General features: G+C 42.9%; 1 protein-coding gene across 1 annotated transcript in view; it reads left to right on the top strand.

The window, feature by feature from the left end:
• The window catches only part of CC2D2A (coiled-coil and C2 domain containing 2A), a 136,881-nt gene that overhangs the window by 60,833 nt on the left and 58,840 nt on the right, over window positions 1-17,208 (top strand). Inside the window, exons 15-17 of the mRNA XM_029948558.1 lie at window positions 1,424-1,580; window positions 2,189-2,427; window positions 5,616-5,793. Of these exons, the coding sequence (XP_029804418.1) occupies window positions 1,424-1,580; window positions 2,189-2,427; window positions 5,616-5,793 (574 nt within the window). The remainder of the gene's footprint in view (window positions 1-1,423; window positions 1,581-2,188; window positions 2,428-5,615; window positions 5,794-17,208) is intronic.

The raw sequence follows: 17,208 nt of genomic DNA, 5'->3' as shown, positions 1-17,208 counted from the left end.
GTCCCAAACAGACCAGCTGCCACTTGGAATCGCTGAGTTAATATTAGCTGATGAAAAACAGATCCCACAGAAACTGTGGATGTCTCCCAGAAATTCCAGTGTTTCGGCTTCCGAATTGCATCTTCCAAGCTATCCCTCCCACCCAGAAGCAGAGGATATAAGTATTTACCTAATGCTGTCTCCCTCTTTCCTCCAGTTTGAGATAAACTAAAATTTATAAGAAATTTACCCTTAAGGTCCCCTCGAGGTGACACTTTTTGTGATACTTAACACTCCTTTCTCCCATAAGTAGCCGCCTCCTAAATTTTTTTGGAGTGCCCTTTTTTACACTCTTGACTCACCTAGCCACCTTATGATACAGCATGATTGTTTTCCTATAAAAGTCATTGGCTTTCAACTAGTTTATTTATGCCTCTACATAACAGAGAGCAAGGCGAATCGTTCTCCATATGCCAGAGACAGAACATAATTTATGAGCCAGATTTTCTTCAACGTTTCTGAATTTTCAGTACCACTGTGTTTCCCAAGTGAATTCTTCAGTAGGATCTTAGAGCTCTTAGGGGACTGTTAATTGCTAAACCACCAGGCCCCATGTGTAAGTCAGCAGGCACCCGCATAAGCAAACCTGTGTCAGCCTTAGGCACCTGAGTAAGTTTATCTAAAAGGGACAGGATCTTTAGGAGTAGAACCCACAGGCCAGAGTGCATTATCACTGAGCCCAGGCAATGAGCTGCAAAAATTCCCAAGTGCTAGGCTGAAGGTGTATGGTGTGACATGTCTGCCACCCCCTTCCAAGGAAGTCACACCGCCCAATAACATACATTTGTCTAATCCCAAGTTGACTCGGCCACAGCGCCTTTTTGGGAGGGATCTCACACAACTAATGATCCACCGAGCACACTGAGGAACACTGCTCTGGGCTGGGCAGAACTCCTGATAAAGTGTCAGCAGAATCATCAAAGAAAAACTCAAACTGTCGATCCAAAGTCAGAATAGTAGTTTGGGGGGTTCAGTAGTAACCTAATAAAATGGTTTCTCAGGGACTTGAAACACAAATAAAGTAAGTACAGTGAAACTCCACTACCGGTCGGGAGTCTACAGGACTGGGTCCATATGCCACCTGTGTCACTTGGCTCAGAGTGGCATTGTTGTTTGGCGGGAATTAGATTGGGCCCATATTCCAGCTCTTTCTCTCACCACATATGTGTCCTTGGGCACGTTACCTAATCTCTCCCTGCCTCGGTCTCCTCATGGGCAAAATGCAGATGATAGTGTCAGCCTCGCAGGGTGGTGAGCTAACACGTACAAAGCTGTCGGAGGAGGATCTGCCCCACAGCCAGCCCGGCATACAGGTATGTGCTGTTATTGTCACCCTCTTGTTGAATTCGAAGAAATAACCAAGGTACTGTAAATTATCTTAAAGGGAAAAAGTTGACCAGAAAGCAGATGAAGAAGCATACGAAGCAGAAATTCAAGCTGAAATAAGTGAGCTGTTGGAAGAATGCATGGAAGAGCATGAACAGAAGATGGAAGAATACAGAGCCGCGTACCAGGAGTGGAAAGCCTGGAAGAAAGCCCAAGTGTGTTGACTCGCTCAGCCTTGGGCAGGGCTGACCTTGGGGACCAGAGGGGTCTGGAGGCCACCCCTTGAGGCCTGAGGAGAGAAACTGGACAGGCAGACTGGGGTCCCTCTGGCTCTGATCTGTCTCCCATTGAATGTAGGGTAGCGATGCTTCTAGGCTTCCCCAGAAAATCATATCACTTTGTATACATAACCTGCAACATTGAATCCAAAGGCAGTAAGTTGTAGATCTGGTGACTTGCAATGCGGTCCACAAGGCTTACTTTGATTTCAAGACATTTCCTTGGCCTTTAGCCCCAATATTAATGATCATGCAAATAGCTAACAGGTTAAAGCTCTTTCTGGGTCCCAGCCACTATGCCAAGTGCTTTCCAGGCATTGCCTCAGTTCAGCAGCCCTGGGAAGAGTTTCCTATGATCCTCCCCATTTTGGAGATGAGAAAACTGAGGCACAGAGAGGTCAAGTGGCTTAGAAACCTGCCTGAGTGCACACTGCTGCTTGAGGTGGGGCTGGCTTTGCAACCAGGTCTATCTTGTCCTGAAGACTGTGGTCTTGAGTGAAAGTCCCGAATTACTATTTGACATAAGATTGCCCTTTACCCAACAGAGGGCCAAGAAGAAGAAAAAGAAGCAAGCAGTCGAAGAACAGCCCGAAGATGAGATCGAGGAGCCGTATCCCGGGGAGGAGCCTGTGAAACCGGTCCCCCCAGAGCCCACCTACCGGGCCCTGCTGGAGCAGCAGGTGAGGGAGAGGGCGGCCCGGAGCAGGAGAAGGCCTGGGGAGCCCACGCTGGTCCCGGAGCTGAGCCTGGCGGGGAGTGTCACGCCCAATGAGCAGTGTCCCAGGTAAGCAGACGCTCAGACCTTAAGCGAGGGTGACGGTGACACACACTCATGCGTGCGCATGCGTGCACTATGTGGAGGGTGCGTCTCTTGACACAGTGTGATCAGGGGAACCGCGGAATTCTGTAAATAAGTATCATATACATTGATCTGTATGAAATTGAAGATGTTTGTCCACCTTTTGGTGATTTCAAATAGTTCGCCTACCTCAGGTATCACCACTGGTCACGCAAGCGTACGTCAAGGGAGGCTGCCTGTAGGAGGCGCTCTTCAGAGTCGCTCCGCACGTGGCTTTGATTTAGAGCCTTTATCTGTAATAGCAGTGTGTCTTCTTTGGCCACTGGCTTGGCACAGACAGGCAGGTCTGTCCTTGGCCCTCAGAGGCCAGCTTCTCTCTTCGAAGGCCCCAGAAAGCCTCCCAGAGGAATTGTGGATATCCCCGGTAGCCATCTGAAGCCTATTCTCCAGATTTACATAGAAATGCATTTCTAGTCATTCATATGATGCCTAAGAGAGGGCCAGTCAGAAGCTCCACTTTCCGCACATACATCTATACATACAATAAATTCAATCACCCTCAGACATAATTAGGATGTGGGGACTTCTTAGGATGTCCATTTAAGACTTCCTATAACTCCTTAGTTTCAAATTTCTGCTAATGTACCAAAAATGTGGCTTTTTACTTGCGGATTTTTTCTTGTGTTTTCCCAGTTTCATGGCATTCAGATACTGCATATAAATAAACTGTTTCCCAGCCATGAATTAGCTATTTTCAAGCCACAAGTAGCATACCATATAATTTTATAATAAACATCCAAAATATGTGATTCCTTGGGTTTTTTTTTTTAAACATGTAATTATGTTTTGGGGAAATTTGGGCTTGATTTGGGAATCTTTTGTCTTGAGTCTCATTTTGACTGAGAACATATAGCTTGATCCTGAATTTCTGTTTTCAGTGGGATTTGGGACTGTAACGCAGGTGACCCCAAGCCAATGAGTGTGATGGACCTTCTCATCAGGGTGGCCATGCAGAAGAAGGTGTCTTAGGTCTGATTGTAGCAGGAGGTTACTGGGATTAAGCCATAAAACAACTCTGAGTAGAGTCTTTGGGTGTCTTGAATATATCCTGAAATTTGGTGTTAAATTCCTTGATAGAAAAAAACAAAACATAACAAAAAAAGTTGAAGTCATTTGAGCAACTCCATATCTGGGATGGGCCCAAATTGCAGAGATGTAAAAAGTTAAAACTACCACCCATTTGAATGGATACAGGATTTCTATTTGGGATGCTGAAAACGTTCTGGAGAAGGACCATGGCAATGATTGCACATTGGGAATATATTTAATGACACTGAGCTTGTCACTTGAAAATAGGTAAAATAATAAGTGTTGTGTTGTGTATGCCTCACTGAAATTTTTTTAGGTTTATTTATTTATTTGGAGAGTGAGAGTGGGTGAGGGGCAGAGCGCAGGAGAGGCAGAATCCCAAGCAGGCTCCACACCATCAACACAAAGCTGGATGTGGGGCTCGAACACACAAACTGCAAGATCATGACTTGAGCCAAGATCAGAATCAGATGCTTAACCAACTGTGCCACTCAGGCACCCCTCACTGCAATTTAAAAAAAAGACTTTACCACCCAAAAATCCCTGAGTGCATTTCGAATTTGATTTTATTTTTCTAAACTTCCCCTGTTCTTACCAAGCTTAAGTTGCTATTGACTTAACCAATAACTGGCTCTTTTGGTGGACAGCTCTGCAAATATGCATAGTAAAATTAAAGACTATTCTTGGAGGTTTTTATTTTTTTAACTTCCTGGCTGTAAGAATGAGATACTTTCTAGGATACCTTTTTTGGAATTCAAATAGCCTTTTTAAAAAAAGGACCAGTTCTTAATCCCCAGCATCCAGTGAGTACTCACTGTCAGAAAGTGTTAAGAAAAGCTTGAATCCTGCAGAAGCGAATTTGACCTGTTACAATATGCTATTACCTTTGATTTAGTCTGAGTCAGTCTTTTTTTTATTATTTTTTACTTGATCCAGCAACATAACTCTCTTTTAATTTTTATTTAAATTCTAGTTAGTTAATATATAGTGTGATGTTGGTTTCAGAAGTAGAATTTAGTGATTCATCACTTTCATATAACGCCCAGTGCTCATCACAACAAGTGCCCTCCTTAATGCCCATCGCCCATTTGGCCCATCCCCCACCTCCGGTCATCAACTCTCCTTTGTTCTCTATCCCTAAGAGTCTCTTGTGGTTTGTTTTCCTCTTTTGTTTTTCTTCCCCATATGTTCATCTGTGTTGTTTCTTAAATTTCACATACAAATGAAATCATATGGTATTTGTCTTTCTCTAACTGATTTACTTTGCTTAGCATAATACACTGTAGCTCCATCCATGTCATTGCAAATGGCAAGATTTCTTTTTTGATGGCTGAGTAATATTCCATGGTATCCATATATATATACCACATCTACCTTATCCATTCATCATTGATGGACAGATGGGCTCTTTCCATAATTTGGCTATTATTGAAAAGGCTGCTATAAACATCGTTGTGCATATGCCCCTTTGAATCTGTATTTTTGTATCCTTTGGATAAATAACTAGTATTGCAATTGCTGGGTCGTAGGGTAGTTCTATTTTTAACTTTTTGAGGAATCCACACTGTTTTCCACAGTGGCTGCGCCAGTTTGCATTCCCACCAACAGCATAAGAGGGTTGACCTTTCTCCACATCCTCACCAACATCTGTTGTTTTCTGTGTTGTTAATTTTTACGCTATTACATTTGTAGGATAAAACATCGCACCCAAATGTTAATTACCACTATTCCTTATGGATTGAATTCACTTTAATTACAAGGACTATGTTTCTGTTTACTGAAAACTTTGGGGTGCAAACATAAGGCTTCTTTGAAGACAATTAAGGACACGGTAGTTTAGTGAGTGATGCTTGGACCACAGTTCTTCTGTCCCCTGTGGCCCTTTGAGTGTCCGTTTCTCAACCCATATCAAATCTGTCATATGATGCTCCTTGAGACCTGTGGCTGATTTGGTGCTACGAGAGGTAATGTGACTGACAGAGTCACCTCCAGCGTATCTTATTCTGTTCAGCGCCCATTTGTCAGGCACTCTAGTTTTCCCTGGTCAATTACTAACCCCATCTGGGATCGGTCTCCTTTTGCAGGGTGGAGGTCTTGCGAAGGGAGGATGTCAAGAGGCGCTCAATATACCTAAAGGTGATTTTCAACGACAAGGAAGTGTCCAGGACCGACAGTCGGCCACTTGGGGCAGACTTCCGAGTTCACTTTGGACAGATTTTCAACTTGCAAATATTCAACTGGCCAGAGAGTTTGACACTGCAGGTATGCATTTTAATTATAGGTACTGGCCCAAGCATTTTCTGGTGATCACAAGATGGTTTTAAATCATCCACTGACTACACTGGTGTGCTGATAGATTTCCAAGGTGAACAGAAGGTCAGTCTCCTCTTGGGCATGCCTGCCTTTCTGGTCTGGGCAGAAGGAGATCTGTTTCCCTCCTCACCTCCTGAAAATGCTGACTTTAGTGTGTACCTCAAGATGGAGAAGGGGGATGAGAGGGAGGGGGTCCCTGGCTTTTTTATCAGAGTACTTCAATATCGCTGTCTACCTGTGTCCTAGCATGAATACCTCAGAAACCAATATTGCCATAATCACAGGTGGCTATGATGGGGTGACTATCATAGGTATTATAGGATCCCCCAAAATAAAGCTCACTGCTAACCTAAATCCCACCATTAGCAATATGTTTATTTGGGTCTGTTTTAGTTTCCTAGGGCTGCCCCAACTAAGTCATACAAACTTGGTGGCTTAAAACAAGAGATACTTATTTTTTCAAAGCTCTGGAAGCCATGAGGTCTGAAATATAGGGTTCAGGAGGGCCATGCTCCCCGCAAAAGTTCTAAAGACAAATCCTTCCTCACCTCTTCTGCTTCCGGTGGCCCTTGGGCTCCCTCGGTTTGTGGTAGCGTCACCACAATGTCCATCTTCATGTGGCCAGATCATTGTCTCTCTGTGTCCTTTTTTTGTCTCATACAAGGACATTCTCATTGGACTTAGGGCCAACCATAATCCAGGATGAGCTCATCTAGATGCTTAAGTAATTATATCTGTAAGGACCCTATTTCCAAATAAGGTTACATTCTGTGGTTCCAAGTAGAGAGCAATTTTTAGAGGACACTATTTAATCCACTACACTGTCCAAACTTGCCATTCTAATGGTGAATCCTTTCCTATGATGCTCACAGAATTCTCTTTTATGATAGTAATGAGCCTGTTAACTAGGGTTGCAAATAGCTCACACACATCCACCACCCACATAGAAATCACTAGTCCACATAAAAAATCCCTAGTCCTCATCTACCATTTATGCAGAAATTTCTCATTCCCATCCACAACGCTTGCAAGAAATAACTACATGACCATGTCTTTTTCCCCCCACTGAGCCTGGAGATAATTCCAGAATCCTTCTCAACACTGAACTCCAGGCACCCACTGCCTACTGGTTGTAACTGACATTGTAAGTACTATTACAGCTATATCATCATTAAAATATTTAAATACTTCTGCAGTGTATTCCCCACATGCCACCCTGGCCACATAGACCTTACTTCTAAGAGCCCCTGGACTTTCCCACAGTGGACTGATTAAAGGGTGTGTGAATAAGGCTAATGCCTCCAGGACCTTGTTCTCATGTATGGCTGACGTCTCCTCTGATTGGTTAACATTTGGCCATGACTATTATTTGACATTTTGAATATCACCCACTAGCTAGATCTCAGTAGTTAAAAACCTATTAAAACTGGTAGAGGAAGGAGAACCTGGGTGGCTCAGTCGGTGGAGTGGCCAACTTTGGCTCAGGCCATGATCTTGCGGCTCATGGGTTTGAGCCTCACATCCGGTTTTATGCTGGCAACAAAAGCCTGCTTGGGTCTCTCTCTCTTCCTCTCTTTCTACACATCCCCCACTCATGCATGTGAGTACACATGCTCTCTCTCAAGACAAAGAAAAAACTTTAAAAAATGAATAAATATTAACTGCACACAAAAAACCGTCTACATTAAATATAAAACTTGATGGGGGCACCTGGGTGGCTCAGTCGGTTAAGCATCTGACTTCGGCTCAGGCCATGATCTCGCAGTTCATGAGTTAGAGCCCTGTATCAGGCTCTGCGCTGACATCCCAGAGCCTGGAGCCTGCTTTGGAATCTGTGACTCCCTCTCTGCCCCTCCCCTGTTCACGGTCTGTCTTTCTCTGTCTCTCAAAAAATAAATAAATGTTAAAAAGTTTTTAAAAAAAGAATAAAACTTGATGGGGAAAGTAATAAACACCATCTCCAGAAGCCAGCCTGATATTTTGCCCCCTGCCCTGAGTAATGAGGGGCTGCTGGAGACCCCTATGTGAAAAGAGTTCATTTATTCAGTTTGCCCCTTCACTTGAGATCCGTCCATGACTCATCTCCCCCATTCCTCCCTGCAGAGGAAAAGCTGACATGAAGATCAAAATTAACGGGAGACAGCAGATAGAGGGGCAGAGAGAAGCAAGAGAGGGCAGCAGGTGGTTACATGGCTGGTAGGAAGGAGAGGGAGCCCTGGAAGGGGACACTGCACTGAAAAGAGCACAGAAGAAGAGAGAAGGCCCTCCCTCTCCGCAGGTGCCCATGAGAGATCAGATCCCCACCTCGGCCCTGGCAGGCTGTGAAGCCTTCTCTGTGGACACCCCTACATTTTCTGAATTACCATATAAGGAAAGACAGCTTCCTTCTTCCGTCTCCATAAGTACCAATATCTTACTTCACATTTATTCTGAAACGGAAGGGAAGCCTCCTGTCATCTCTCCTCTTTGCAATCTTGGGATATTAGCTTGCTCAGATGTTGCAATCAAAACAATTTTTTAAATACTGTAAAAAAAGTAGTTCTCTAAAATATTATGAAATGAATTTTCTAAATAAACAATCAAAATTTTATCCTGGGAACACCAAGATTATATTCATGGGAAGTTAGCTTGGCCCTAAGAGCTGAATCAAGTAATCTTGAAAAAAATCACAAATTAAAAGAACCTTGGCTAAGTTCTTAAACTATCTACAGAGATTTGATAACTGATCCATTCACATATCATGATGACTCAATGGCATGATTTTTATGATTGACTAGTGGTTCCAGATGAAATTAATCTAAGGACTATTGTATTTCAACTATCTAGGAATAGAACTATGCCATTTGGAAATTTTCCATATAATTGCAAGTTTGGGATTAGGAAAAGTTCATGAATTACTGGCAGCTTTAACAGGGTGAGTAAAATTGCCTTAAACACATCTGTTTATGCCTGTGTCCTCAAATCCCTAACTTGAGAGCCCAACGTATTTCAGAAAGACTTCCAAGATTCTCAGAACTTTAATGTGTTCATTGGTGGCCCAACAAACAGGCCATAAATGTTTGCTGCTTGAGTCAGAGCCGGCTGAGTGTCTAGTCCCAAGCCAAGAGTGCGATGGAGAACTGGAACCCCCAGCCTGAGGTGTGCCCACAGCGCTGCCTGCGGGAGCCTTATTTTTTTTATCTTTTTTAATGTTTATTTATTTTTGAGAGAGACAGAGACAGAGCAGGAGAGGGAGAGGGGCAAAAAGAAAGGGAGACACAAAATCCAAAGCAGGATGCAGGCTCTGAGTTGTCAGCACAGAGACAGATGTGGGGCTCAAACCCACAAACTGTGAGAGTATGAACTGAGCTGAAGTCAAGTCCTTAACTGACTGAGCCACCCAGGCGCCCCATGGGGAGCTTTAACTCCACCAAGAGACAAGAGGGAGAGACCTACAGAGACACAGGAGCGGCTTAGTGCAGATGTCAGGGACACTTGGCAGGATTTGATTGCAGGGTTTGATTCCTGGCATATTTTGAACCATAAGACTGAAGCCAGGTTTGAGAAAAGAATGTCCCGGAATGATTCAGTGGTTTAAGTGTCTGACTCTTAGTTTCAGCTCAGGTCATGACCTCATGGTTTGTGAGTTCAAGCCCTGAGTCAGGCTCTGTGCTGACAGCACAAAGGCTGCTTGGGATTCTGTCTCTCCTCTCACTCTGCCCCTTTCCTGCTTATGCTCTCTTCCTCTCTCTCACTCTCAAAATAAATAAACTTAAAAAAACAAAGAATGCCAGGGCAGTTCTCTGAAGCAGGAGATAAGGCCAGAGCTGGCACAAAAAACTGGCAGTGAGGGAGTGGGATGGGGGCCCAGTACTGGACACGAATGGAAGGAATTAATTAGAGCAACACTGTGGCCCTGAAAGGAGAGATTGACAAGACTTTGTCCAGGACGGCTGGACCTAGGACAGTACAAAGTAGCTGAACCACAGCTGTCCCCAAGGGGCGTGTGAGGCTGGACTTCTCAGGACAGGGGAGAAGGGACCAGTTGGGTCCCTCCAAAAAGGTCCTAAAAATCTCCGCACCTGAGGTCTTTCCACAACAAATGCTTGGCCTTCCACACACATGAAATCCCATTTAGAAATAGTTTTGTGATGATCACCTTTATTTCTTTATCTTTCACTTCTGTATCCATCACTTCTATCCTCAATTCCCGGATCCGACAACTACCACGTTGTTCTGCTGGGTGGTGCTTACATTTTTTAGCATTGTTATTTTTCCTTATGAACCAATCCTGTTGAGCTTTCATACTCCTGGTGTGTGGACTGAGATAGCGGATTTTCCCTTTGAGCTGAGCTGGCTATTACTCAGGTTCCTTTCTAAGTCCACTCCTGATTTCTGATTTCGGCAGCCCATGTGCAGAACCGCACTCTCCGAGCGAGAAAAATCCTATTTGGAGAAGTGTTTTGGTCAGCCCATGGCTGGCTCACCTTTGTAGTTGTTATTGGTCCTTTGTGGATGTAAGTCCAAAACAGATATTTTTATACACACATCTTATTTATCCACTCAATTGCATGATGATTGTAGAGGAGCCAGGTGGCCAAGAGCAGGAAAAAAAGACAGTGACGTCTGTGGTTGGCATGGGGCAACGCAAGGTCATCTCCATGTAAGAGGATGTGGGTTTGCACCGGTCAGGGGCCTGCGCAAATGTGAAGATCTCTGGGAAATAACACTTACTGATCATCTGATCAGGTTCTTCACATATGCTATCTGATGTTACCTGAAGGAAAACCACACATACTGTTATTCTCCCAATGAGCTTCCAAGATACTGAGTAACTTTACATCACCAGGCAGGTCAGGAGGCAGAGGAGAATTCAAACCCAGGCCTGTTTGAGTCTAAATTGTACCCTCACTTCACCACATTAATTGGGGATAATGGTAACGAAGAGCCAAGTCTCAAATTTGACATTTCTCCACACTCTGAGAACCAACTACCATGGGAGAAGTCTTAGAAAACAGCCTCAGGCATCGCTGCATATCCATTCATGTGGATATTAAGTAATATCTAGTATAACGGTTACTGAACAACTACAATCTGCCAGGCACCTTCTGTGTACAGACTCAGTCTTCAGGACAGTCACACAGTAGCTGTACTATTGTGCCTGTCATCCTGAAATACAGAGAACGCAAGTACACCTGCCCTAAGGTCACGCAGCCAGAAAGTGGCAGGGCCAGGCACCCAGAACCTGCACTCATGTCCACCTCCTCATGCTGCATGCACCGGCAGCTTGCACATTCCGTCCACCAGGCATCTTGTTGCAGAGACATCGCACAAAGCATGGTGGGAAACAGGAGTCCCCCATCCCTGGCGTGGCGATGAGACTGCAGGGGGGAAATGGCAGGAGGGGCTGGTGACTAAGGTCCAGTGGGGTAGGGGGAGAAGAAAAATGAAGATACCAAAAGAAACCTCCTCTCCCAGAGGCTTGGCAGAGAAGGGGAAGAGGGAAGTGGCTCAGGGGTTGGAAGGGATCATGGTTTACTTTAGGGTGTAGTCGCTTTAAGCATGTTTGTTAGCCGAGAGAAAAGCAATGAGTGCAGAAAAGACTGGTGACTTTGAAAATGAAAAGGCAAGTGGGAGGGAGAGGGACCAGACCCTGAATCTGAGTCAAGACTTGATGGGCAGTTCCTCTGGGGCGGGCATGATGACACAGGGGATGTCAGTGGGGGGCAGGGCTGTGAAGGGGTCCTCATCAGATGCCCTCAACCTTTTCAGTGAAGGAAGGGAGTCTGTGGACACAAGACTAGGAGAGTTTGATGCAAGCCTGAGGGAAAGGGGACGTCAGCCATGAGGTGACTCACACGGGTGAACCCCACAAGCAGGCGAGCTCAAAAAGCAGCCCCTTGTCCTGGATCCAGCACTACCAAACCAAGACGGGAAACTGTTCTGCTTTGTTCTGTTCTGTTTTAAAATCAGAGAATATGACTTAAAACCATGCAATATAAATGGAATATCGTTCTTTATCTATCTGAATGTCCCTACATTTCCAAGGTTCATCTTCTCTGTGCAATTCTAAATACCTTTAAGAGGTGAATCTGACCCAGATTGTTGAGTTAAAGCAAACAGTATTCCAAATAGAAGTAATAATAATTTCATACATTGTCCCAAGCTGGACAAACATATGAGCAAAACAAAACAGAAAAAAAACTGAAACAAACTCTTAAATACAGAGAACAAAATGGTGGTTTCCAGAGGGAGAAGAATGAGGAGATAGAGGAAATAGGTAGAGGGCATTAAGATGTATACACCTCCAGGGGCACCTCAGTGGCTCAGATTATTGAGCATCTGACTTCAGCTCAGGTCATGATCTCACGGTTTGTGAGTTCAAGCCCTGCATCAGGCTCCATGCTGACAGTGTAGTGCCTGCTTGGGACTCTCTCTATCCCTCCCTCTCTTTCTCTCTGCCCTCTCCCTCTTCATGCACTATTTCTCTCTCTCCCTCTCAAAATTAAATAATAAATAAACTTAAAAAAAGAATTGCAAGAAAAAATACTTGAAAAACAAAAGATGTACATATGTCCAATTATAAAAAAAATAAGTCATGGGGATGAAAAAGACATCATAGTCAATAATATGGTAATAACCTTGTGTGGTGGCAAATGGTGACTCCTGCCACCATGGTGAGCATTCTGTGATGTACAGAATTGTCAGATCACTATGCTGTACACCCACCTGCAGCTAATATAGCATTGTATATTAATTAAAGTGCAATAATACGTTTTTTAAAGTTTATTTATTTATTTAAGAGAGAGATTGAGAGAGAGAGAAAGCATGAAGAATGGGGGAGGGGTGGAGAGCAAGGGAGAGAGAGAATCCCAAGCAGGTTCTGTGCAGACAACACTGATGTGGGGCTCAATCTCATAACCCAGGGATCGTGACCTAAGCCGAAATCAAGAGTCGGACGCTTAACCAACTGGGCCACTCAGGCACCCCCAATAATATATAGTTTTCAAAATATAATCTCAAGTCAGTAGCAGTGGATCTAATTGCTGTTCTGAATTCATTGGTTCCCTACTATACACAACAGAAAAAATTTTGAAACTTGAATGTAAATCAGGTGTATTTCCTGTCATGTCTCTCCACCAACATTCCGCTTTCAGACACACACACACAAGCACTCATTTTGCTCAGAGCAGGGCTTCTGAAGCAGAGGTAATTTTGCACCCCGGGAGGTATGTTGCAGTGTCTGAAGACATTTTAATTATATCAGGAGGGGAGTTGGTGGCGCCTCTAATGGGTGGAGGTGAGGGTGCTGTGGAACACCCCACGGTATGCAAGACAGCCCCCAACAGTAAGGAACTGTCAGCAGTGCAGGGGGTAGCAACCACTGACTTAGGGGCTGAAATTAACTAAATTATACAGAAAGATAGGTTACAAACACCTATCTTTGGGCACCAAGGTGCCCATTTTCTGATTTTTTGAAAATAGCATTGCACCTGAGCATGAAGTAGAACGGATGCCACCTTGAAAGAGCAGAGTGAAAGTGTGGAAAGATTCTTGGATGCTTCTTGGCTTTGTCAGATGGAATCTATATTTCCTTATAAAAAAAAAGTTGAGGGGTGCCTGGGTGGCTCAGTTGGTTAAGTGCCTGACTCTTGATCTTGGCTCAGGTCATGATCTCACGGCACGTGAGTTCGGGCCCCACACTGATGGTGCAGAGCCTACTTGGACTTCTCTGTCTCCCTCTCTCTCTGCTCCCCCTCTTTTGTGTGCATGCGTGTGCACTCTCTCTCTCAAAATAAATAAACATTTTTAAGAAGTTGATTATTAGATTCTGAAACAGTAGTCCCAGTTAGCAAGTCCTCCATTTCCCCTAGAGTTCATAATTGCCTCCATCCTACAGACTCAGCACCAAGAGTCCGCATTTACTTCCTGTCCTGACATTAAAGAGAACTGTGTTTCCAGAGATAGGGAGTAAGGACCCTTCCACTGTCGTCCACCAGAAACCTTCTACAATAACTGTGTGTTATGGGTCATTACGAAGCACGATGGGCAGCACAGGGCATGCCCACAAGGAATAAAAGCCAAAACAGAAAAGCTTAGAAGTGACTCTTGTGGTCCTTCCACAATAAACGATTTGATGAATTATGAAAGTCTAACAGGGATGGTTTTGTAAAGCCATTGGAGCCACATAATATAGAAACTTTATCTTAGACAGCTGAGTAAGCAAACACTGGGTTCTTATGTTATAAAAAGAGATGGAAGGTATATAAAAAATACTTTGATTCGTTCTTAGTTTTAAATACGCTTCACACACGTATTTAACTGCACTGAGTGTTGGAACATTTGGAATTCTAAAGATGTATAAAGAAAGAGAGTCACAGGGTCAGAGACACAAGGCTCAATTAATGTTCAAGTAATACTGCAGTCACTTCCTGAAGCATTTTACTGTCATAAATGGTATTTTCTGACTACAGGTATCTTTTCTATTCCCTTAACTTGAAGTAATATCAGGACTTCATTAGCTCCTGATTTTTTAAAAGCATTGAAGCCTTAATGTATTTCATTTTTCATCACCTTGTCTTTGGGGACATAGATGATTTAATTACAAATACGGAATATGCCACAAAATTTCTATAAATCCTCAGCAATTTAATGTCTCCTTTGAAAAAAATTAAAGTGGGGTACCTAGGTGGCTTAGTTGGTTAAGCGTCCGACTTCAACTCAGGTCATGATCTCACAGTTCGTGGGTTCGAGCCCAGCATCAGGCTCTGTGCTGAGTTCAGAGTCTGGAGTCTGCTTCAGATTCTGTGTGTGTGTGTCTCTCTCTCTCTGCCCTCCCCTACTCATGCTCTGTCTCTATTAAAAATGAATAAGTGTTAAAAATGTTTAATTATAAAAAAGAAAAAATTAAAGTGTCTTGAAAAGACAGATTTTACAAGTTTAAGTTTACTTTAAATAAAAGAAATTCTTATGTCAGAAAGTTTACTAAAATCAGTTGATCAGCAAGATTTAACAAGATGTTTGGGAAGTATAATTATGTTTATGAAAGAGCTTTGTAAACCATAAAGTGCTATAAAAATGCAGGTGCTTGTAGTCAATTGTATGCCCAGAAGAAGAGTAAATGTTTATTGAGCTCATATGTAGGGAAAGACTTTTCATCCATGTTGGCTAAGCTTTAGCACTGCCTTCCTGGGGAGCTTTAAATAGCATCTTTGTTTTACAATGAAATAAAAAAGCAGGGAAAGCCATGCTCAATGTCACAAAGCTACCAAAGTCAATGTCAGGATTCAGACCCAGATCTGTTGGAACACAAGGCTGCCATGTCATGTTCAACACACTGCCCTCTGCAGGCTGAGAGAGGAGTGACAGTCAGGTGTGGGAGTAAATTAAGACAATGAGAAAAATCTGAGAGCCACTACAGCCAGGTCTACCAGCTGTTCAGAGGTGAAAACCATTTCATCCCATGGATTTATCATGTAATGCCTTACTTCTAGGGGCGCCTGGCTGGCTCAGTCAGTGAGCATGCAGCTCTTGATCTTGAGGTCATGAGTTTGAGTCCCACATTGGGCAAAGAATTTATGTAGTAGTAGTAGTAATAATAATAATAATAATAATAATAATAATAATAATAACGTATTTCTATTAAGAGTTAGCATGCTCCATTCTGAATTCATTAACTCCCAGATGGCAGGTACTGACATTCAAAGGGAAATTAAGCAAGACACCTATCCATAGGAATCTCCACATCCAGTAAGACATACAATGCATAAACAAGGAATTTCAATAGAGTGGTTAAGTGTTTCTTTAGGGAAAATACAGGGTAGGATGGTGGCACATAAGTGGGTATTAGTGGGCAGGTAGCAACTTCCTGCATGTCTCAGTTGGTGCCCAGTACACATGGGCACCTTACAGTGAGCTAAAGCACTGGCACTGAAGTGAGTGGGGCACCCTTATCTTGCAAAGACAGTCACTCTCTTGAGAGCTCTGAGCAATCAAGAACTCTGAGACAGGAATAGTTCAGTGGTTTTTTTTTTTTATCACAGTTGCATATACTGAAGTGATCCTTTAAGCTTTGATTATAGACACTGTTTTTGTGGTTCTTCCATTTTGTGTTTTTTTAATGCAGATTTTAAAAAGATTTTTAATGTTTATTCATTTTGTGAGAGAAAGAGAAACAGAGTGCAAGTTGGGAGAGTCTAAGAGAGAGTGACACTAAAGCAGAGTCCAGGCTCTGAGCTGTCAGCACAGAGCCTGATACGGGGCTCAAACTCAGAAACCATGAGATCATGATGTGAGCCGAAGTTGGACACTCAACCGAGTCACCTACGTCCCTTCATTCAGATTTTAAATACTCTTTCAATCATTACTTCTCCCCAGTTTGTCTCAGCTATATTTTCTGGATCATGGTTTTGGCTGTAAAAGAACTCTTAATTGTTTGATCACCTTTTTGATTGTCCCATAAGGGAAACATAGAAAAAAAGGTCTGAGTTTTGAAGTGAAACAGTTGTGGATTCAAATTCCAGCTTTTTGAATTGCTGAGTGAGTGGTTAGGGGAGTTTCTCCTCTTGGAGTTTCAAATCCATCATCCTGAATTGTTGGGTCTGTTATCTTGCTTAATCTTCACCACCAACCATCCTTTATAGGAATGTGCTAAAGATTGAACAAAATATCCGCTCTAAAGCCTGTACTGGGCTTTATACAAACAGATGTCTTGAGTAAAGTTTTGGCCAAAGAAAAGTTTTTAAAAGGAAAGAAAACATAAAATTTTCTCAGGTGGAGACTTCATGGTAGTGAGTGAATAATTTAATAGGTCAACCAAGGTCTCCGGTGCAAGAAAAAAAGACCTGCTCTGTGGTAAGATTACAAATCCACAGGCCCTTATGTGAGGTTGAGGCAAGCAATAAATGGCACCTCTTTTTCCACTAAAGTTCTAAGCCAATAAAAATACAGGGAAAAAGAGTTTTTAAAAAGCATAAAAAGGGGGGAGGGGTCACCTATAAATTAATACAGGCTTGAGGGACTTATCAGTCAGTACACTGACTGTACAGAACATATTTTGATTCAAATGAAGTTTTACAGTAATTTTTTGAAACTCTGAAGGAAATTTGAAACTTACTAATATTTGACATTATTAAGAAATTACTGTGATGACAGTATTATAACTATGCTTCTTAATATCCTTCTTTTTTAGAGACACATATTGAAATGTTTCCAGATGAAATGATGTCTGGGTTCCAAATACCAGTGGAGAGGGAAAGTATGAGAGTAGAGATAAAATCAGATTAGTCATAAGCTAATGGTACTTGAAGCCAGGTCATGGGATAGGTTCATGATAAATTATTCTTCTAGAGTTATATGTTTGACATTTTCCATAAAAGATTTAAA

The sequence above is a fragment of the Suricata suricatta genome, chromosome 1, assembly GCF_006229205.1.
Source record: "Suricata suricatta isolate VVHF042 chromosome 1, meerkat_22Aug2017_6uvM2_HiC, whole genome shotgun sequence".
Classification (NCBI taxonomy): Eukaryota; Metazoa; Chordata; class Mammalia; order Carnivora; family Herpestidae; genus Suricata; species Suricata suricatta.
This window is presented reverse-complemented; position numbering and strand designations above follow the sequence as displayed.